This window comes from Oryctolagus cuniculus, chromosome 6 (assembly GCF_051225735.1).
Source record: "Oryctolagus cuniculus isolate XC-2025 breed Fujian yellow rabbit chromosome 6, ASM5122573v1, whole genome shotgun sequence".
NCBI classification, from domain to species: Eukaryota; Metazoa; Chordata; class Mammalia; order Lagomorpha; family Leporidae; genus Oryctolagus; species Oryctolagus cuniculus.
Genome location: NC_142872.1, coordinates 166,332,661 through 166,355,382, shown reverse-complemented (window position 1 = coordinate 166,355,382; position 22,722 = coordinate 166,332,661). Strand labels below are relative to the sequence as shown.

The following is a 22,722-nucleotide window of genomic DNA, read 5'->3' as shown; positions in this document are numbered from 1 at the left end:
GAACCTGAAGCCAGTCTAACTCAGAATCTCCTGTAGTCCATGCAGCTGAATAAGATGTGCACATACATGCAGCCATATGTTTTCACTGCTTTCTCAGCTAAATCGATCCTCCGTTAAGGGACTTGAAATTTCATAGCGCTGATTGTTTTTAATTATGTAGATTCTTTAACATGAAATACATGCGTTGTTTTGTAAGCTGTGATATTGATGATGAAGCGGCTACCCAGGACCTGCAGCTCAAATGAAAACAACAGCTTGGTACCTGCCCATCCCATGTCCTTGTGTCCTCGCCCCACCTCCTGCCCTTTGACTCCATGCAGGTCACCATGGTTCTGAGTGTCGGTTGCTTTTGCTTGCCAGCTGTTGTGTCTTACTGTGCGTGTGTGTTTCAGTCCTGCGCTTCGGCTATAAGCTGACTGCAGCTCTCCCCCAGCCCTCTGAATTCCTGTCGTTGGCCTGAATTTGGTTTTGGTTTAGTTTTTGTTTGTTTCTCAGTTCATGGACACGTTCAGGGAGATTTTCTAGGAAGCATTTGGCTCATCGTTGTGCTTTGCACATTTGGCTAACCCTGTTGGTGGAACTACAAGTGGTTGTAAAATCTAGTTTTTTGGTTCATTTCAAAAATAATTTTGCATTGTGATTAGAGACTGTGATTCATTCAACACTGATGAAATCTTACTTAGAGTTGGTTCGTCCTCTGGCACAGATTTAGATTCGTTAAGGTTTCAGCTTTGCTTGAGGAGAATATATTTTCTCTGACTGCTTGGCACAGATAGTAAATAACCATTACTTCAAGAGTTATCCAGGTCTGCTGTGTCTTGAGTATCTTGCTGGGTATCTGTTCTGTGTGAGCACTGCGATGGTATTCTGTTTGCACTTTGGTCATCACGTTGCTATTGAGAAGTCAGCTTCCGTTCTGTTTCTGGGGTGCTGTCTTTTCTCTCTGGATGACTTGGAGATCTTTTTTGTCTTTGGTGTTTTGTGGTCTCATTGCAGAGTAGCTGTGGATTTCCTCCCCACCCCTGCTTGGTCTGTGCTGTGCTCTAGGTCCTCTGTGGGTTCATGTCTGTTTCACCTGTTCCAGAAATGTCTTAGTGGATCTCTATTCAGATGTGGCTTTTCCTCATTTCTTCATTATTCCTTCAGTTTAGATCTTTGTTAGAACTTCTCGGTGTATCCCCTTGTATCTGTTAACCTCTTTTTCCTATTTTCAAGTATTCTCTTTGATCTGTAGCTCAGATTAATCTTATCAATGAGCAGCTCTCCTCATGTATGGCTAAATTTATGTTCAGAGCGTCTGTTAAGGTTTTATTTTCATCTGAAAGGCAAGAGGGGGACAAGGAAGGATTTTCCACCCCCTGGGTCACTCCCCAAATGCTTGCAACAGCTAGGGCTGGGGCAGGCTGGAGCCAGGAACCTGGAACTCCGTCCAGGTGTCCCAGATGGATGGCAGGGGCCCAGCTGCTCGAGCCACAACCTGCTGCTCCCACGGTGCGCGTTAGCAGCCAGTGGGAATCTGACTCTGGCTGTGGCTGTCCCCAGCGGTATCCTAGCCACCATACCAAATGCTTGTCCCTGTTTCCCTGGGGAAATATATTCTTCTGGTCAGGTAATTTTTATGGCCCTCATTACCGGCTAAGTTGTCTGCCTTGTATTCTGTGTTCTGTGTCTGACTCCTCGCATCTGTCAGTGCCTCGCACTGACTCTCAGAGCCAGGGAGTTCCCTGGAGCTCTTCATCTGTGGAACATCAGGTGTGGGAATCTTTAGGGCCTAGACGGAGAGTTCTCTCCTCCAAGAATTTGTATTCGCTTCTTGGGAAAAGGAAACAGACTAGCTTCTGAAGACCCATGGCGGGGGGGGGGGGGGGGGGGGCGTCTGAGGGTCGCTGGCTTCCCCTGGGAGGCAGTGCTTGCTCTCAGCTGGAGCCTCCTCCACTCGGCAGCTTCCAGCAGTCTTGGCTTGAGAGCACTGCTCTCCCTGCCCTCCCCTCCCTTTACCTCCAGCGCACCGCAGGCCAGCTCTGACTTCACTGTGCTGTGGACCTCCATGTCCTGTGACCTTCATGAGGGAGGTTGGAAGGCCAGAGAAGGTGTGATGCGCAGGAGGACGGCGTTGAGATCAGGGGGCCTGACAGTGTCTAAGAAGACGGCGTTGAGATCAGGGGGCCTGACAGTGTCTCAGAAGACGGCGTTGAGATCAGGGGGGCCTGACAGTGTCTAAGAAAACGGCGTTGAGATCAGGGGGGGCCTGACAGTGTCTCAGAAGACGGCGTTGAGATCAGGGGGGGCCTGACAGTGTCTAAGAAAACGGCGTTGAGATCAGGGGGGGCCTGACAGTGTCTCAGAAGACGGCGTTGAGATCAGGGGGGGCCTGACAGTGTCTCAGAAGACGGCGTTGAGATCAGGGGGGCCTGACAGTGTCTCAGAAGACGGCGTTGAGATCAGGGGGGGCCTGACAGTGTCTCAGAAGACGGCGTTGAGATCAGGGGGGCCTGACAGTGTCTAAGAAGACGGCGTTGAGATCAGGGGGCCTGACAGTGTCTCAGAAGACGGCGTTGAGATCAGGGGGGCCTGACAGTGTCTAAGAAAACGGCGTTGAGATCAGGGGGGGCCTGACAGTGTCTCAGAAGACGGCGTTGAGATCAGGGGGGGCCTGACAGTGTCTAAGAAAACGGCGTTGAGATCAGGGGGGGCCTGACAGTGTCTCAGAAGACGGCGTTGAGATCAGGGGGGGCCTGACAGTGTCTCAGAAGACGGCGTTGAGATCAGGGGGGCCTGACAGTGTCTAAGAAGACGGCGTTGAGATCAGGGGGCCTGACAGTGTCTCAGAAGACGGCGTTGAGATCAGGGGGGCCTGACAGTGTCTAAGAAAACGGCGTTGAGATCAGGGGGGGCCTGACAGTGTCTCAGAAGACGGCGTTGAGATCAGGGGGGGCCTGACAGTGTCTCAGAAGACGGCGTTGAGATCAGGGGGGCCTGACAGTGTCTCAGAAGACGGCGTTGAGATCAGGGGGGCCCTGACAGTGTCTCAGAAGACGGCGTTGAGATCAGGGGGGGCCTGACAGTGTCTAAGAAGACGGCGTTGAGATCAGGGGGGGCCTGACAGTGTCTCAGAAGACGGCGTTGAGATCAGGGGGGCCTGACAGTGTCTCAGAAGACGGCGTTGAGATCAGGGGGGCCTGACAGTGTCTAAGAAGACGGCGTTGAGATCAGGGGGGGCCTGACAGTGTCTCAGAAGACGGCGTTGAGATCAGGGGGGCCTGACAGTGTCTCAGAAGACGGCGTTGAGATCAGGGGGGCCTGACAGTGTCTCAGAAGACGGCGTTGAGATCAGGGGGGCCTGACAGTGTCTCAGAAGACGGCGTTGAGATCAGGGGGGCCTGACAGTGTCTCAGAAGACGGCGTTGAGATCAGGGGGGCCTGACAGTGTCTCAGAAGCAGGGTCGGGATGCCAAGCCCCCGAGTGAGCCTGCCGGCTGGGTCTGATCTCTGTCCCACCACAGGTTTGACTGTGGCTGTGCGGAGGACTTCATTCTCTGTACCTCAGGGGGTACTTCTGCATCATTTTATTGAGAAACTCCTCGAATGTTCTGTCACGCTGCAGGAATCGTGGAGTGAGCCTGCCGCCCAGAGCTGCCTCTGAATCACCTCGTAGCTTTGCCTTTCCCTCCCAGTGGACCACTAATCCACCTTAATTTGATGAGTTTCAAGTAAATTTCAGACATTCGTATACTTCATCAAGCATATCATAACTACAGTTCAGTATTTAATTGTAGTTTTTGTTTTGATGTATAATTAGTTTCACCTGTTTTAGAATTTCTTCTCAATTCTTCCATGCGGTATATATTCTTTTATGTAATAAGGGTTTTTCCCTCAGTGTAATGGTTTTGAGATTCCAGCAGTTTTCTTTTACCGTTGAGTATTCTGCTGTAGGAACATGTTATAGTATGTGTGTTCATCCTCCCGTTGGTGGGTTATCTGGGCTGTTTCTGGTTTTTAATTACCCTTAATGACTGAAGCATTGCTGTGAATATTGTTCTCTGCGAGTGGGTGCGTTTGTTGTTTTATAAGAAAGTGCCAGGCCTTTCTCCAAAATGGTCTTTCTTTCTGTGTGTTTATTTATAAGGCAGAGCATCAAGAAGGCAGAAAGCGGGTACACACGTACACACGAGAGAGAGCACTTCCATCCACAGGTTCACTCCCCAGATGTTGCAACAGCCAGGACTGGGTCAGGCTGGAGCCAGGAGCCAGGAGCTCCACCAGGTCTTCCACATGGGTAGCAAGGTCCCAAGCGCTTGGGCCGTTTTCTGCTACCTTCCTAGGCACACTAGCTGGAAGCTGGATCAGAAGCAGAGCAGCTGGGACTTGAACCTGGAGTGCATGGGATGGGAGGCCTGCATCACAAGCAGTGGCTCATGAGCCACGCCCAGCACCTGCCTGGTGCCACCATTTTGTTTCCGCTGATGATGGCTGTGCCGTCTTCTCAGCAGCATTTGCTCTGTCGGTTTTCCGTTTTGGAGTTCCCGTCGGGAGCGTGACAGAATCCCACGGGGCTCTCGAGTTCACTCTCCTGCCTCCTCGCTGCCGGGTGCTCCCTCTCCTGTGCATGTTGAAGGCTTTTATAACTTCTCTGGTGAAAGTCTACTTCAAACTTTTTGCCTGTTTTGTATTTTAAAAAAATTTTTAATAATCATTTTATTTATTTGAAAGAGTTAGAGAGAGAGCTAGAGAGGTAGAGCCAGAGAGACAGCGGTCTTCCATTCCGCTAGTTCACTCCCCAAATGACAGCAGTGATCTGAAGCCAGGAGCTGGGAGTTTCTTCCGGGTCTCCCACACAGGTGCAGAGACCCCAGGACTTGGGCCATCTTCTGCTTTCCCAGGCCACAGCAGAGAACAGGATCGGAAGAGGAGCTGCTGGGACTGGAACCGGCGCCCATAAGGGATGCCAGCACTGCAGGCTGGGGCGTTAACCCACTGCGCCACAGCGCCAGCCCCACGTTTGTATTTTTCAAGTTGTACTTTTGCCCCGTCCCCATTTTAAAATATTACTCTAACCAGTTTTGAGTTCGGTAATGTTAAGTACATTCATAATATTATAAAACCATCACAACCATCCATCCATCTCCGTAACTTTTTTTTTTTAAGATTTATTTATGTATTTGAAAGGCAGAGTTACAGCAAGGCAGGGGCAGAGGCAGAGAGGTCTTCCTTCCTCTGGTTCACTCTTCAGATGACTGCAGTGGCTGGAGCTGGGCTGATCCGAAGCCAGGAGCCGGGAGCTGCTTCTGGGTCTCCCACTCAGATGCAGGGGCCCAGCACGTGGTCCTGCTTTCCCAGGCCGCAGCAGAGAGTTAGACTGGCAGTGGAGCAGCCAGCACTCAAAAGGGCACTGAGATGCTGGCACCGCAGATGGTGGCTTTACCCACTAAGCCACAGCACTGGCCCCAGAAATTTTTAAAATTGAAACTGTTTTCATTAGACAGTTTCTCATTTGCTCTTCCTAGCCCTGGAATGCAGTGAGCATTCTACCTCTGTCTCTGTAATTTTTAAATGGAATTACTTGTTTTGCTAATATTTTTTCCCTGTCTGTTGCTTGTTCATTTTCATACATATTTTTTAATCTGAAAAATGAGGTGAGGTTGCTGTGAATGTCCAGTAAAGTGACATGGCAAAGTACTTTGAAATGTCTGGCATATGGTGAACACCTTTAAGTGTTAGCTGTTGTACTTTCTGCTTTAGAAGAATTAGTATTTTTAATGGTTTGGGTCTTTCATCTGGGGAGAAATAATCATATTAGTTCTTCTACCACCGTTGCTACCCTAAGGGAGGGACAGAGGGAAGGAACTGATTGCAGTACACTGCATCAGTGTTCTTGCTGCTTATTTTGAAATTTTATCCAAGCCCATTTTGGGTGGGATTGTCAGGAAAACAGTGTCACTGAAGGTTTCAGAGGTTGAGTATGGAATTGCTGGTTGGGCATTATTGCTGTGGGTACACATAATCTCATTAAATTCCACTACCAATGTGAGAAATCTCAAGTGATTCACTCATTATTGTTGATCCATCTTTTAATATACCTGACGATATTAATCACACTAACAATAAACTAGAATCTTGTTCTAACACCATACAGTTAGGAGTAGGAAACAAAAATAATCTTTGACAATAAAGCTAATGACATATTAGAAAGCAAGAAGAATATATTTAGCGTGAGGTCAGATTTTTTCTTACCTTTCATTGATTTAAGTACTATTTGATTGGCAGCCCTTGGTGCATGGTGGTGGCTTCAATTAAAAATTTGATGTCCATGTTTATCCAGGAAGTTACAGTATTAATTAATTCTGCATTCGTGATGCTGAACTCATAAATAAATCATTTACCGCTGAAATTTTTAGCCTTTAAGAAGCCTGGGTTTAGGATGAAATCTTCATTGTTTACTCATACAAATAAGATTTGAAATGAGTATATCCACTTATTGGCAAAATAAACAGTCAGTGATGAATTTCCACAGAAGAGTTGAGGAAAATACTAGGTCTTGAGCCATAGCTTAATACTATGATCTAGAATCTTTTAAAGATTTATTTATTTATTTGTTTGAAAGGCAGCGTTATAGCAAGGCTGATGCAGAGAGAGAGAAAGGTCTTCCATCTACTGGTTCACTCCCCAGATGGCTGCAACAGCTGGAGCTGGGCCTATCCGAAGCCAGGAGCCAGGAGCTTCTTCCGGGTCTCCCATGTGGGTGCAGGGACCCAAGGACTTGGGGCGTCCTCTGCTGCTTTCCCAGGCCATAGCAGGGAGGTGGATTGGAAGTGGAGCAGCCAGCACTCAAACCAGCACTCACATGGATGAAGGCACTGCAGGTGGCGGCTTTACCTGCTACGCCAGAGCTCTGGCCCAGAATCTTTTTTTTTAATTAATTAATTCATTTATTTGGTCTAGAATCTAAACTTGACTGTAGAAAAATGTTCTTGTTAAGCAATCTATTTTTCTTCACCTTTCTTTTTTGCAAACTGTAATTCAGATAATTGTGTCATCAGAGTTAACGTATTTCTCCATTATTTTAGCCTTGAAGCTGTCATTTAAAACATATTTTTGAAAGTGCAGCTGTAAATGGGATATTTTAACTTAAAACATTTCTTCTCCCCTTTCCAGTCTTGTGTAATTTTGATGATTCAGGGAAAAGCACTTTGGTTAATGAAGACTTGGCTTACCTGTCATTTATACGGTTCAGTCCGTATTTTCTTGATCTTCCTTCTGCATACACAGCTTTAGAACTGGGAGACAGACGTGGTCATTTTCACCTGGCCCACCCTCCTTCCTTCCCCTTTTTTTTTAGTTTTGTAGATAAAATTTTAAGTTTATACAGTAAAAAGCCTTAATACTTTGACAGTGTTTGTCACACACACACAGAGAGTTTTGTCAGCAGCGTTTGTTGAATAGACTACCCTTAGTCCAGTGTGTGGTCTGAGCACTTCAGCCCAGAATCAGTTGGCTGTATGTATGTGGGTTAATTTCTAAGCTCTCTACTGTGTTCCAGTGATCTATGCATCGGTTTTGTTTTCTTTTTTTCTTTTTTTTTTTTTTGACAGGCAGAGTGGACAGTGAGAGAGAGAGACAGAGAAAGGTCTTCCTTTGCCGTTGGTTCACTCTCCAATGGCCGCCGCGGCTGGCGCGCTATGGCCGGCGCACCACGCTGATCCGAAGGCAGGAGCCAGGAGCTTCTCCTGGTCTCCCATGGGGTGCAGGGTCCAAGCACCTGGGCCATCCTCCACTGCACTCCCGGGCCACAGCAGAGAGCTGGCCTGGAAGAGGGGCAACCGGGACAGAATCCGGCACCCCAACCGGGACTAGAACCCGGTGTGCTGGCGCCGCAGGCGGAGGATTAGCCTAGTGAGCCATGGCGCCAGCCTGGTTTGTTTTTTTTTTTTTAAGATTTTATTTATTGATTTGAAAGGTAGAGTTACAGTGAGAGAGAGAGAGAGAAAGGTCTTCCTTCTGTTGGTTCACTTCCCAAATGGCCACAACAGCCGGAGCTGTGCCGATCCGAAGCCAGAAGCCAAGAGCTTCTTCCTGATGTCCCATGTGGGTGCAGGGGCCCAAGGCCTTGGGCCATCCTCCACTGCTTTCCCAGGCCACAGCAGAGTTGGGTTGGAAAAGGAGCAGCAAGGAGTAGAACCGGCGCCCACATGAGATGCCAGCAACGCAGGCAGAGCATTAACTTACTGCGCCACAGTGCCGGCCCCTATGTATCAGATTTTATGCCAGTGCCATGCTGTTTTAATTATTATACCTTTGTAGTATGCTTTCAAGTCAGGTTTTGTGATGCCTCCAGCTTGATTTTTCATGCTAGAATTACTTTGACTATTTGGGATTTTTTTTTGTGATTCCATATGAATTTTAGGATTGCTTTTTCTAGTTCTGTAAAGATTGTCATTGGTATTTTGATAGGGATTGCATTGAATCTGCAGATTGCTTTAGGTATTATAGACATTTTAACAATATTGATTCCTCCAATCCTTGAGCAAGGAATATCTTTCCATGTTTTTTGGTATCCTTAATGATTTTATTCATCAGTGTTTGATAATTTTCATTGTCAAGATCTTTCACTTCTTTGGTTAAATGTATTCCTGAATATTTTATTTATTTTGTGTGGCTGTTGTGAATGGGATTTCTTTCTTGCTTTCTCTTTCTGTGAGCTCGTCACTACATACAAAAAAGCTACTACTTTTGTATGTTTATTTTGTAACCTGCAACTTTACCGAGTTGGTTTATCAGTTCTACCAGCTTTCGGAGGGAGTGTTTAGTTTTCCGGTACAGCGTCATGTCATCTGCAAACGTGGACAGTGTGACTTCGTCTCTTCCAATTCTGGTGCCCTTCTCTCCTCCCCAGTTGCTCTGCTAAAACTCCCAGTGCTGACTGGGTCAGAGTGGCAAAGCGGGCGGCGTGTGTTGCTCCAGGTCCGAGGGGAACGTTGCAGCCTTTCTCATGCCGTCCGGCATCGGCTGGTTGTCCGTCACAGGCGGCCTTTCTAGCTCTGAGGGGGATTCCTTCCAGACCCGAATCCGGGGCGTTGTTACCGTCAGGAAGCAGTGTCGCTTTCTCTGCGTCTGTTGCGGTGACTATGGCTTTTGATTCCATTTTGTCATGTGATTTATGACATTGATTGATTGTGGATGTCGACCCACCCTTGCAGTTCTGGGGTAAATCTGACTTGATCGTGACGTATGATCTTTCTCACGTGGTTTTGGATTCGATTTGCTAGGATTTTGTTGAGAATCTTTGCGTCTGTGTTCATTAAGGAAGTAGGTCTGTAGCTTTCCTTTCGTGTTGTGTCTTTGATTGGTCTGGGTATCAAAGTGATGCTGGCCTCATGAGAAGAGTTTGGCAGAGTTTCATCATGTTCGGTGTCTTAATAGTTGGAAGAATATTGGAGTTGCCCCCCTTTGAATGATTTGTAGAATTCAGTGGTAAAGCCGTCAGGTTCTGAACTTTCCCCTGATGGAAGACTTTGATCATTGCTTCATTCTCATTGCTTGTGACAGGTCTGTTTAGGTCTTCTGTATCGTCTTGATTCAATCTTGGTAGGTTATATGAATCCAGGAATTGACCCATTTCTTTGAAGTTTTCCAGTTTATTGGCATGTAGTTCTTCATAGTAGTTTCTTATAATCCTTTGTATTTCAGTGATGTAGGTTGTAAGTCTCCTTTTCATCTCTAATTTTATTTATTTGAGTCTTTTTTTCATTGTTAGGCTGGACATCAGTTTATCTATTTTGTTTATCTTCTAAAAAAACCAACTTTTTGTTTTGTTAATCTTTTATTTTTTAACTTCTATTTCTTTTATTTCTACTCTAATCCTTATTGTGTCTCACCTCCTGCTGATTCTGGTTTTAGTTTGTTCTTGTTTTTCTGAGTCTTTAAGATGCAGTCATTAGATCTTTAATTTGAAACATTCCTCTTTTTTTAATGTAAACACTTAATGCTATAAACTTCCCTCTTACTGTTGCTTTTGTTGTATCCCACAGGTTTTGATATGTTGTCTTTTCAGTTTCATTTATTTCAAGAAAGTTTTTTGTTTTTAAATTTCTTCAATGAGCCATTGATCATTCAATAGCATATTTTTAAATTTCCAGGTATTTATGAGTGTTCTGTTGTTCTCGTTGATGTCTAGTTTTATTCCTTTATGGTCTGAGAAGATACGTGGTATGATTTTGTTCTTTTTAGATTTTCTGAGACTTGATTTGTGGCCTAGGCAGTGTCCTGTGTGTGCCGAGAAGAGTGTGTTCTGCAGCTGGTGGTGAGGTGTCCTGTAAGTCCCGCAGAGACAGGTGCCCGCCCAGCAGACAGCTCCGCAGGCTTGTGCCATTCTACTGACAGGAGGGCGTAAAGCACCTCTCACTCGCTGCGAGCTGTCTCCTCGTGTCTCATTCCAGGGTTAGAGATGCTGTGAGCTTCTGTTGGTAGGAGACCATTTCACTGCTCTATGTTTTTGTGTGTGTTACTCATTTTTATATCTGTAGGATCTGGCATAATTACTGATATATGAAGTATGTAAGGGTGGTCAGTGAACTTGTTGATGAATGCCTCTCAAATGTCTTGTCTCTAAACTGCGTTTTTAATTGTAGGTGAAGAGTGACTATATGTTAGAGATAGCTGATCAAGTGGACCAAGACATTGCTTTGAAGCTGGGTTGTCTGGAAATACGGTAAGGTGGTAATTATGCATTGAGGTTTGTTCATCAGTGGTTTCATTATACTTGGAATTTCTGGATATTTCCCTTTTTTCGAAAGATCGTCAGTAAAACATTGAATAAAATCTTAATTCTGAATTGCTTATAAATTGCTTATAAAATTGCTTATTGAATACCTCTATCCCCAGTTTTATTTGAGTAAAAGCAGAAACGTGCTTTATGTGACTAGACATCTGTAATGTATGTCTCCCCGGTTTTAGGCGATCGTACTGGGAGATGAGGGGCAATGCCCTAGAAAAGAAGTCGAATTATGAAGTCTTAGAGTAAGTATTCCACTCTTGTGCTCTGCTCGCAGATGTTAGAACGAAGCACTTTCTCACTTTGTGCCGGATACTGACCTTGAGGCACTGCTGTCTCTCAGACTTTGTATGCAGGAAGGAAAGTGTTACGGGGCTTTGAGGTTTGCTGTGTTAGCAAACACAAATTGGTTGATAAATGTCTTTGGCAAACTAATCATATGTCTGACCTACTGTCTTCCATTTAATACATTTTTCTCTGTAGATTCAATTATTTTGGGATGATATTTCTTTTTTTTCTATTTTGCTGATTATCTGTTCATTTATGCATTTTTTTGTTTATTCATTTTTCCACTTAGCAGCCATTATTGAATGTGCACTGAGTCTTTGGTAGTTCAGTGCTGAAGAGTCAGAAAATAATAATACAGAATTCTCCCCTCAGAGTCTCGGATGACCAAGCACAATCGCACCAGTGAGAAAGTGTGCTGGACGCTCCAGTAGATGTGTCCGCGGGGTTTGGGGGGAGCGTGGTTCTGGTAGCCTGAGGTGGTTCCGCAGGGAGCTGCTGTTGAACCTGCGTCTTGAGGACTCAGTATTTCACGGAGGGTGGCAGGGGAGGGGTCCAAAGTCAGTCTGGCAAGGGAAGTCGGCATCTGTAACGGCACAGCATCGTGGCTGGCGCCCCGCTCCTAGAACTAGAACGACATGCCTGTGGGGGAGAGTGGAGTGCGTAAGGCAGGGCCGGATCCCTGCTGCCTGATAATTCTGCACAGTGGAACTGGGCTTGGTCCTTGAGCATGGCTGACTCGCTGAACCTCGCGAAGCAGGGCAGCAGTGAGAGGAGAGTGGTAATTTAAAATTCCGTGTTCACAAGCTGGGATTTCATTCAGATGGTAACAGATGGAAGCAGGGGACTCAGAAGCCATGGCATCTCTTGCCCTCCTGTGAGCAGGAAGACATGGAGATGTGGATTCCCGCCTGACCTAACTTTAGAACCTGGAACAGCAGAGAGGAGCCTAAAGAGACTCAGTGATGACACTGTGTGGTCCCAGGGACGTGCTAGTGACCAGAAAGGTCCAGCAGATGGTGAGTAGTGATGTAGGGTCAGTGACTGGAAGTCTGTGCGGTCAGAGGCCTCCAGAGGTGGATGCCTGAGAAAGCACGGTGGTGCCTGGGCACACGTTCAGCAGGCCCAGCCGCCAGTGGGATAGCGAGGAACACAGAGGCGGGTCCCCATCCAGGTGGGGGGGGGTATGCTTTCAAAAATGAGTTTTTAATTCAAGATCTGATTGAAATGAAGACGAATTTTGCACTAAACTTGGTGTAAATTCAGTTTCTTTCTAGAAGTTACAGAAATTCAGATGACAGAATAGGTGAATAGAAATGGACAAATGTGGATATTAATTGGTGACTTCAAGTCCTCTGTGTTTGTGGGAGGTCAGTGAAGTGGAGAATGTGAGAATTACTGTCCATAAATAAGGGTTTGTGATATAGACCCAGGAGAAGTAGATGTAGCATGAGCTTGTAAATTAGATCAGTGACACCCTTCTCTTTTTTTTTTTAACATTTGTTTTTATTTATTTGAAAGAGTTACAGAGAGAAAGAGATCTTCATCCGCTGGTTCACTCCCCAAATGGCCACAGTGGCTGGAGCTGAGCCGATCTGGAGCCAGGAGCCTCCTCTGGGTCTCCCACGCGGGAGTGGCACCCTTCTTAAAGGGTGTGGTTCTACAGTTGAACAGTCTGTGTTTAAGTGGACATTGTGTGTTGGGGCATGTGTATACATGATACTTACAGGAACCAGACATGAGAGTTAAAGAGAAGGAAGGCTGTCTTCACATCCTTGTACCATGAGGATATTTGAGCCCTTAGAGAAAGTTGATAGTAAGAAACCTTTACATCTCACCACATAAACAGCCACCTTCACTGTCTTAATAACTGTCGCTCTAGCCACCTTTTCAAGGCACGCGTGTGTGTGTGCATGAGTGAAGTGCATAGTTTTTAACGGAAGTGGACGGATACTACAGATACACCCTTTTTAAAAATTCAGCTTTATGTTGGAGAAACCTTTCCATGTGACGGACATAGATGTAGGTTAGCCTGTGGGTCTGTTCAGAGAGCAGATGACGTGACATTTAATGAGTTGCTGATTGTGGAAATTCAGTTCAGGCTTGTTTTTGCCTGCAGCTGTATGCTAGACCGTTGCTGTCTGGTTCCCCCTCATTTGGTGTCACGGTATTAGCACGCTGTACACATATGGCCAGTAGATAGCCTTTCCCCAGATAGACTGCATGTTTCACCAGTTTTCCTGGTACCCATGTTTTTCCTTAGTAGTCTTAAGGCTTTGTCGTATTAACCGTGTCTGTAATGTTTGTTCTTTGTGCTCTTTATATGCTCATCTTCTTCTTTTTGTGGGCAATAAAACCCATGAATCATCTGCTTTTCGGTTTGTGAGTTTGAGGATCTGACTTCCTTGAGGAGCTCGCAGCAGTCCAGGTTGCGAATGCTTGTTCTGCAGCCTTGCGGGTGCCTTTCTGTTTCTGAGTGTGTGACTTCGTTAGAGACGTTCTCTAACGTTCTCTCCCAGTCTTAGCGTGGTGGCGTCACGATCAGAGGGCGTGGTCTCGGTGATTCTGAGCTTCTTGGCTCTGTGGAAACCTTCTTTGTGGACTGTTAGGAGACATTACCCCGAGTGTTCTCTGAAATGGTGCACAGTGAGCACCTGTGTGTCTGCCCGCTAGATTCTGCAGTTGGTAACATTTTGCTGTATTTGCTTTATGTGATCTGCTTTTAAAAACATTTTGTAATCAAGCTTTCTAACTGTTTATACTGGTGTTTTTTTCTCTTGACAATCAGTAGTTAGGAGACAGGTATTGAAGTATCCATTTAGGATAATGGCTTTACCAATTTCTTCCTGTACGCTTGCTAATTTTTTTTTTCTATTTTGACACTCTTATTTAAGAATACAAAATGTTTACATCTTTTTGGTAAATGAACTTTATGTCATTGTCTAGTGAGCCTCTCAAATGCATAATGACACATATTTTGTTTTGTTTAAATTTTTTATCCTAAAGTGTGTATTGCCTTCTTTAGATGAGCACTGGCCTAGTTTATGTTTTCTATTTTCACTTCAGATGAGACTTTTGAAGCTAGACTGGCTATGGAGCTAGATTCCTTAAGTTAAATTTGTTAAGTCTTTCTTCTGATAGAACTATTACATTATGTTTATTAGGGTGAATGAAATATTTGGACTTACTTGTGTTATTTTTATTTCTCATATCCTAGAAATAAACTTTATATTCTTAGTTGGTTTTCTTATTTCAAATTTTCTTTTCTAATGAATTAGAAAATTATAAACTACCTCCCAAAGATTTTATTTATTTAAGAGGTAGATAGAGGAATAGACAGAGGAGGATCGTCCATCCACTGGTTCACTTCTCAAATGGCTGCTATGGCTGGAACTGGGGCAATCTGAAGCCAGGAGCTTCTTCTAGTTCTCCCACATGGTTGCAGGGCCTCAAGCAGTTGGGCCATCTTCTACTGCTTTTCCCAGCCATAGCAGAGAGCTGGATAGGAAGAGGAGTAGCCAGGACTAGAACTGGCACCCATATGGGATGCTGGTGCCACAGGCGGAGGCTTAGCCCACTGGACCACAGCGTGGGCCCTGACCTCTACCCTTTTATTTGTTAGCTTTATGTTTATCCTCTGGATGAGCATGATCAAATCCATGTTTTAAAATTACCCAGCCCAAGTCTGATATTGTGGCACAGGGATTCGGCTGCTGCCTGTTACTCCGCTACCCCATATGATAGCCATTTTGCACCCAGATGTTCCATTTCTGGTCCAGCTCCCCGCTAATGTACTTGTGAAAGCAGCAGAAGATGGCTCACCTGCGTTTCTTGCCTTCATATGGAGACCCAGATGGAGTTCCAGGCTCCTGACTTCAGCCTGGCCTAGCCCCTTGCCATTGCAACTGTACATCTTTAAAAGAAAAGATCATCCCCAGGAACACAGGGACTGAAAGCAAAAGTAGACAAGTGGGATTATATCAAGCTAAGAAACTTTGGCACAGCAAAGGGAACACTCAGTAAAGTGAATAGGCAACCAATAGAATGGAAGAAAACATGTGCAGACTGTACATCTGATGCAAGATTAATACGTAGGACATATAAGGAGCTCAAGAAAATCAAACGGCAAAACAGCAACCCAGTTAAGAAATGGGCTAAGGAGGCTGGTGCCGCGGCTCACTAGGCTAATCCTCCGCCTTGCGGCGCTGGCACACCGGGTTCTAGTCCCGGTTGGGGCTCCGGATTCTGTCCCAGTTGCCCCTCTTCCAGGCCAGCTCTCTGCTGTGGCCCGGGAGTGCAGTGGAGGATGGCCCAGGTGCTTGGGCCCTGCACCCCATGGGAGACCAGGAAAAGCACCTGGCTCCTGGCTCCTGCCATCGGATCAGCGCGGTGCACTGGCCACAGCGCGCTGGCTGCAGCGGCCATTGGAGGGTGAACCAAGGGCAAAGGAAGACCTTTCTCTCTGTCTCTCTCTCTCACTGTCCACTCTGCCTGTCAAAAAAAAAAAAAGAAAAAAGAAAAGGGCTAAGGATATGAGCAAGCATTTTTCAAAGGATGAAACACAAATGGCCAGCAGCCGCATGGAAAGGTGCTCAGGGGCAGTCGCCATCACAAAGTGCAGATTGAAGCCGTGCGGGGTTCACCTCACCCCAGTTAGGGTGGCTGCCTTCCAGAAGTCAAAACACAGCAAATGCTGGTGAGGATGCGGAGAAAGAGCAAACCCAATACTCCAAGATGGGAGTGGAAACTAGGACAGCTGCTGTGGAAGGCAGTCATGGAGATTCTCCAGAAAGCTGGGAATAAATTTGCCATGTGACCCAGCTGCCCCACTCCTAGGGATTCCCATAAGGAAATGAAATCAGCATGTGAAAGTCACCTGTACCCCTGTGTTCATAGCAGCTCAGCTCACAGTAGCTAAGAAATGGAATCGACCCAGGTGTCCACCAACTGATAACTGGATAAAGAAAAATGTGGTGTTTGTACATGCTGGAATACTACTCAGCCATAAACACAGTGAAATCCTGTCTTTCACAACCAGCTAGATGCAATTGGAGATCATTTTAATTAGTAAATAGGCTCGTCCCCAAAGACAAATATCGTTCGTATGTTTTCTCTGATTGGTGGTAACTCATATATAGAGTACAAAAAAAAGTAATGCATGAATGAAATTGATATCTTGATATTTGATTACTGTTTAATTCAAAGATACTTCTTGTAAAAGAAACCCATGACTTAAAGCACAAGTGCTTTGTTTTTGAATTTTTTTCCATTGTTCTTGTCAACACTAATCCAGTGTTTTCTTTAGCCACCTATAATAGGATATCAAAAATGGGGATGCTGACAGATTCGGCAGGAATTGGCAGTGGCTTTATTAGGATGCTTGTGTCTATTTCTTATCAAGTAAGTCCTTGACAGTCGGTACTGTCAGCCACAGGGCTCCAGGTTCCTTTTGATTGTCCTTTGTGTAATTCAGGGGTTGCTGGAAGTCCCTGTCAAGTGTGTAGTCAGCCCCCCAAGAAGGAGGAGGAGATGTACTTTGTCCTCCTCTCCCTCATGGACACAAGTGTGTCCACAGTGTATTTCTTACAGAAACACTGACCAAAGCAGAATCACCCCGGCACACCTGGCTGCGGGGGAGATGGGATGCAGTGCTGCTCTGGCCAGAAGCTGGCCCTGTGTGGTCCAGGTGGAGGAGAGGAGGTCTCTGTTACAGCCAGAGTGGTAGTGGAGATGAGCTTCCTGGGGCTGAAAGTCTGACCTGCACAGGAGGGTGTGTTGGTACTGTTGTTGACTGCACTCGGTCCTGAGAATCTTGGAGTCTACGTGAAGACGCACATTTTAGTTCAATTTTCAAATTAAATGTACGAGGAAGTAATTACATCCATGAAGTATTGTTTAAACACAGTCGCCAATGTCACAGTCTTAGACATATTGCCAAAGGAGAAATAAAGTTACCCTTGACACAGATTCCCTTCAAGTAAACCTCAGTCCTTTTAAATATGTAGATAAAGCTTATTGTAGTCCAAGGTCTGTGCAAGCCTGCTGTGTTTTGAATTTGTGCCCTTGAATCGGCATGTGCAGATGGAAGCACGTGTGCGGGGCACGGCCGCAGCCTGGGACTATCTTAGAGTCCCCAGCGTACTGCTGCCTGTTCGAGTCTGCTGGGCGGGGTGCTGGTGGCTCGGGCTCTGTGAGAAGCTGACTGTGCACAGGATCTGGCCCTGCACAGCTCCCCAAGCAGGACTTTGTTTGCAGACCCAGAGAGCGTTGCTGGCAATCAGCGGAGAGATGAAAGGAATTTTGAGGTTTCGCAAAGGGAAAGGGAAAGAAGGCTCCATCAGTCCGCAGGTCTAAATATTTTACTTGAAGGACGGAGGTGAATTAATCATTAAGAACATTCTAATTTAAAATTGATCACAAAGATAATTTTAAGACCGAGAAGCGCTAAGTCTCATCAGCAAAATGTGGTGGTTTTGAACTCTTATCCTGCAGTTGGCTTCCCGCTGTGGTCTGGTTAGTTGCCTGTGTAAGTATCTCACTGGAGGAGGAGGAGTGATGCCATACCCAGTGGCCTTTGCGGTGCCCGGAGTGTGAAGTAAGTAAATGAGCACGGGCTCTCCTTCTTTTGGCTTCAAGTCAAAATAATTGGAATCTAAGAGAAAGTAGATACTGCTCTTGTAACCCTGGGGGACAGGGGAAGACACAGCACACAGGCAGGCGGTCTCAGTGAGAGGCCCTGCCGCGGCGTGAGCTCTCTCCTGTCAGAGCTGCTGTGTCGTTAGCTGGGCCTGCCCCACCCCACCATCCTCCCGTGTGCTTGTCCCACGGTTGCCGTGCGCACAGTAGCCACCACCTCTCCGTTTTCCCGTCCCTGCCTTTACTGAGAGGCTCTCGGACCCCCGAGCTCCGGGGCAGGGTGTGGAACCTTTTCCCTGACAGCAGCGTTTGAGTATTTATAACATAATTCACAGACAGTTCAAAGCTAACAACTTGAAAATTAACCTGCTCTAGATTTCCTGAATTTCAGGTCCCATCTGTAGTTGCCTTGGCAGGGCCGCGCCAAGTGAGTTCACAGGCCTCCTGTGGCCCGCGGCCGGGTGCTCCCCGCCCCTGCCTTAGAGTCAGAGAGAAATCCTCATCCTTCGCTTTGGCCCAGCCCTGCCCTCTGCAGCTTTCTGCGGTGATGGGAACATGAGCCACTAGCACACAGGGCTACTGAGCACTTGAGCTGTAGCTAATGTGATTGGGAATGGAATTTAATTCTGGACAGCTGCAGACAGCTAGTGGCTACTGTGTTGGACAACACAGCTCTAATGTAATGTAAATTCCCTGTCTTTTGAGGACCTGATAGGAATCTAATGAAGTGGTGCTTGGGTTCGGCAGTGTTGTAGGAGCTTTCTGTGTGCCAGCGTTATCACATGAGTTTCAGTGCACTTAGGATAGATATGTCCTTTGACAGTTACTAGCACAGTAGAGTTACAGCCGGTGCCAGTGGCCGTACTGTGTTGGTGATGAGCACACTGCATCGCTGTTCCGTCTGTGTGGCATGAGCTGAAGGGCGGGGCTAAGCTGCTGCAGAGAGCGTGCGCTGTACACCAGTGCAGACACACAGAGCTCCAGGAGAGGCGCACAGCGTCCCGCAGCCCTGCCCAGAGTCCAAAGAGAGGTTCCGAATTGAGATGCCTAAATAGTCTGTCCCTAAATCCCTGAGCGTACCTTAGGTGCTTTCAGAATCTCCTGTTACAAAGCCCGAATTAGACCGTTTCCTGGATTAAGTCGAAGTATGTTGGAGTTGGTGTTGGATTTCCCCACCCCCGTAATTGCATGGGCTGTAGCCTCTTTTTTCCCCTCACCTGCCAGTTATCTGAGCATGTAGACATACAGTACACATTGGTTAGCACTCAAGAGCGTTGGGGAAAACTGCCAGCCATGCTTTTCTGTTTTCCTAGTGGAGTTGTTTTCACATCTGAAATAAAAGTGACACCTAGTAATAGTCTTCATTTTCACAAAGAAAAGTGCTCTTTGACTTCCCTTGAAACGTAACAAGCTTCTTGGTTCGTTTTTAATTTTCTCATTTGTAACAGAAACGAGTGTGGTAAATTCTTTACCTCCCCTGGCTCTGAGAACCAGATGTGGAGCCCTAGTGACAGCTCCAGGGTCAGGAGAGGCTGTCCCTGCCCTGCTGCCCCCAGGCCAGTCACTGTGTGGAAGGCTCACCAGGAGGACTCGAGGTCTGCAGAGAGCCGATGACCCACCAGCCTTCCCTCCCCCAGCGTCTCCCGCTCTGCCGGGCATTCGAGTCTGTCCACTGTGTCTCCACAGTGCCCACCAGCCTTCCCCTCCCCCAGCGTCTCCCGCTCTGCCGGGCACTCGAGTCTGTCCACTGTGTCTCCGCAGTGCCCACCAGCCTTCCCCTCCCCCAGCGTCTCCCGCTCTGCCGGGCATTCGAGTCCGTCCACTGTGTCTCCGCAGTGCCCACCAGCCTTCCCTCCCCCAGCGTCTCCCGCTCTGCCGGACACTCAAGTCTGTCCACTGTGTCTCCGCAGTGCCCACCAGCCTTCCCTCCCCCAGCGTCTCCCGCTCTGCCGGGCACTCGAGTCTGTCCACTGTGTCTCCGCAGTGCCCACCAGCCTTCCCTCCCCCAGCGTCTCCCGCTCTGCCGGGCACTCGAGTCTGTCCACTGTGTCTCCACAGTGCCCACCAGCCTTCCCCTCCCCCAGCGTCTCCCGCTCTGCCGGGCACTCAAGTCTGTCCACTGTGTCTCCGCAGTGCCCACCAGCCTTCCCTCCCCCAGCGTCTCCCGCTCTGCCGGGCATTCGAGTCTGTCCACTGTGTCTCTGCAGTGCCCACCAGCCTTCCCTCCCGCAGCGTCTCCCGCTCTGCCGGACACTCGAGTCTGTCCACTGTGTCTCCGCAGTGCCCACCAGTCTTCCCTCCCCCAGCGTCTCCCGCTCTGCCGGGCACTCGAGTCTGTCCACTGTGTCTCCACAGTGCCCACCAGCCTTCCCTCCCGCAGCGTCTCCCGCTCTGCCGGACACTCGAGTCTGTCCACTGTGTCTCCACAGTGCCCCCACTTCTCTTGCCCTCTGCTGCCCTCCTCCGAGCTTGGGATTGGGCCATACCTCACTTGGCACTAACACGAGTGGGGTGTGGGACCACACACTCTCTGGACAAGGGGCTTCTAGGATAATTACAGGAAAGGAAACTGCCTGCCCCCTTTGAGTTTTTCTGCTGTAGGAATTGGCATAACCTGACATTCACACAAGTTAGTACCAAGACTTGAATCCAGAACTCTGACAGAAAATAAATGCTGCTTATCACAGAACAGTTTCCTGAGAGAGGATGCGAGATTGAATGCGCAGGGTAAGTACTTTGGGGATTCTAGGGAGGTGCTTTCTCTTAGATGCTTAGTTTCCTGCTTCCCAGTGGCGGTCAGCATCAGTGTCCTTAACATGTAGACTCTGATCTTTATAAGGCAACAGACACCTGTAAGAACTTGGCGGACTCTCCCCTTAATCCTCAGAGCAGGTAGCCGCAGTTCTGAGAGGATGCGGGGGGAGCTGTCAAGGGAAAGAGGTTAGAGGTGGAAAGGCAGCAATTGACGAGCCCCTGACAGCTGGCGCCAGGAAGCAGGTTGTGGGGTAGAGTTAACGGAGGAGTAAGGGAACAGAGTGGGAGCTGAGACTCAGTTTTGCACTTAACAAGAGTTTGTTGGTTTAGGTACAAACTAACAGATTGTAGAATGAGGGACTAAAATGTTAGGATGAAGCAGGGATTTGACGTGACTTCTGTTTTGTGTACACTGCCAGTCAGCTCAGGTGGGGAACAAGTGATCGCTCAGTTTGATCCTTTGTATCCAGTTGATTTTTTCTTTTTGTGGTTCTGAGAAGATGCCTGTATTTTGCCCCTCTCTCCCATTCTGTGTTTCCCAGTGTCTCTTGGAAGTTACTTCAGAGCTGTCATTTCATTGTGCCGGCACACAAGTGCCATCTAGTGGCTGACCACCTTGGTAACTTACTACCAAAGTAGGCGAAAAAGAAAGTGTTGCTTTTTCCAGTCTGCTCTCTTGGCCAGAGTGTGTTGAGGCTCTTGATAATGAGGACTGATTTAGTTGTGTAGCCTGACTTAAAAGAGACTGGGGCTCCAGCCTCGCGGATGCAGCCGCTGGCCTGGGGCGAGTCACTTGCTTCTGGGGTGGTTTTGCTTTCCTTAGGTGGAGCAGGTGACAGCCTGTGCGTAGGTGAATGAGTCCCTTTAACAGGAGTTTCTTTCTAAAAATCGCTGACTTTAGGATAAGTCAAAGGGACTTATTTATTTTTGAGTTACTTTATTTGAAAGGCAGAGTTTCAGAGATGGGGAGGTCTTCCATCTGCTGGTTCACTCTTGACTGAAAAGGCTTCAGTGGCTGGGACTGGGCCAGGCCACAGCCGGGTGGCAGGGCTTCGTCTCCGTCTCCTGTGTGGGAGGCAGGGGCTCAGGCACTTGGCCATCTTCCACTGCTTTCCCGGGCGTGTTAGCAGGGAGCTGGGTCAGAAAGGGAGCAGCCGATACTTGAACCGGTATGCGTTTGGGATGCCAGTGTCAGGCAGTGGCTTAGCCCACGATGCCATGATGTCAGCCCCAAAGGGCACTTTTTTTTTTAAACTTCCAAGGCGTATCTTGAATCTTTCATCATCTGGCCAGCTACTTTCTCTACAGAACAGTACAGCCTCTGCAGAACTGGTGTCTGTGCAGCTGCCCCCAGGCAGTTCCTGGGGAAGAGCAGTCTCTCGTGTGTGTGACTTTCCAAGAGGATGTGTTTCAGCAGTTTTCAACAACGCCGTGCAAAGAAGAAGATTCGCGTAAAGCTGCGTGTGGCATTGTTTTCTGTGCACGTTGGAGGGCGCCGGGGCCGCACGCCGTCCACACACGTGCTGAGGGGCTTTGCCAGGCTTGTTTCCTTCCCGGACAAGAATTGTAACATGCTTTCACATTCTTGCAGGTATGTCGTGATGTTAATTACTGTTATTTGTTAATCTGCTTCTTTTTGTATTTCAGAAAAGATGTTGGTTTAAAGCGATTTTTCCCTAAGAGTTTGCTGGATTCTGTCAAGGTAATTAGAATTTCCTTTGTCATAATCAAGTGCTGAAACGTTGCTAGTTGCTCTTTACATATTAGTGGCTTGTAGGTGTTCATAGGACAGCTTTCTCCCACAGAGCCGTGGTTTCACTCCCTGACTGTACATGGTCCCCAGCTGAGTACAGAATTGACCAGGTCACATGAGTGTCCTGTCGCCCGGCCTTTGCAGTCTCAGGTATTCTGACACGAGGAAGAAAAAGAATACGTACGTGAAAGAGTCATGGCAGCTGGATCCCGAGTGTCAGCACGTGTCTCTGTCCACGGCGCCTGCACACTAGGTGTCGGTGCCCCTTGAAGTTCTCTCTTCCCCTGTGTGTCTGTCCACGGCGCCTGCACACTGGGTGTCGGTGCCCCCTGAAGTTCTCTCTTCCCGTTTCGACCGTGTGGACTCTCCCTGCACTGGTGACTTTTCGGAGCCTGAGCTCTTACTGGTTCCTGGAGTTCGCACTCCAGCTGAGGAACCTCCGAGGGTGGACTCTGAAGTGGTTCCCTAACCAGCACAGAGCACCCAGTGATGACGTCCACAGGCAGTGGGAGAAACAGACTTCGGG

At 47.6% G+C, this 22,722-nt stretch overlaps 1 protein-coding gene across 48 annotated transcripts in view; it reads left to right on the top strand.

Annotated features, from left to right (window-relative positions):
* The window catches only part of PTK2 (protein tyrosine kinase 2), a 296,019-nt gene that overhangs the window by 118,810 nt on the left and 154,487 nt on the right, over positions 1-22,722 (top strand). For all 48 annotated transcript variants that reach the window (XR_016236040.1, XR_016236042.1, XM_089335789.1 and 45 more), the window contains 3 exons: positions 10,626-10,705; positions 10,951-11,013; positions 22,091-22,145. Coding sequence is in view for 46 of the 48 variants with exons in the window: in XM_089335789.1 (XP_089191915.1) it covers positions 10,626-10,705; positions 10,951-11,013; positions 22,091-22,145 (198 nt within the window). In the remaining 2 variants the exon portion in view is untranslated. The remainder of the gene's footprint in view (positions 1-10,625; positions 10,706-10,950; positions 11,014-22,090; positions 22,146-22,722) is intronic.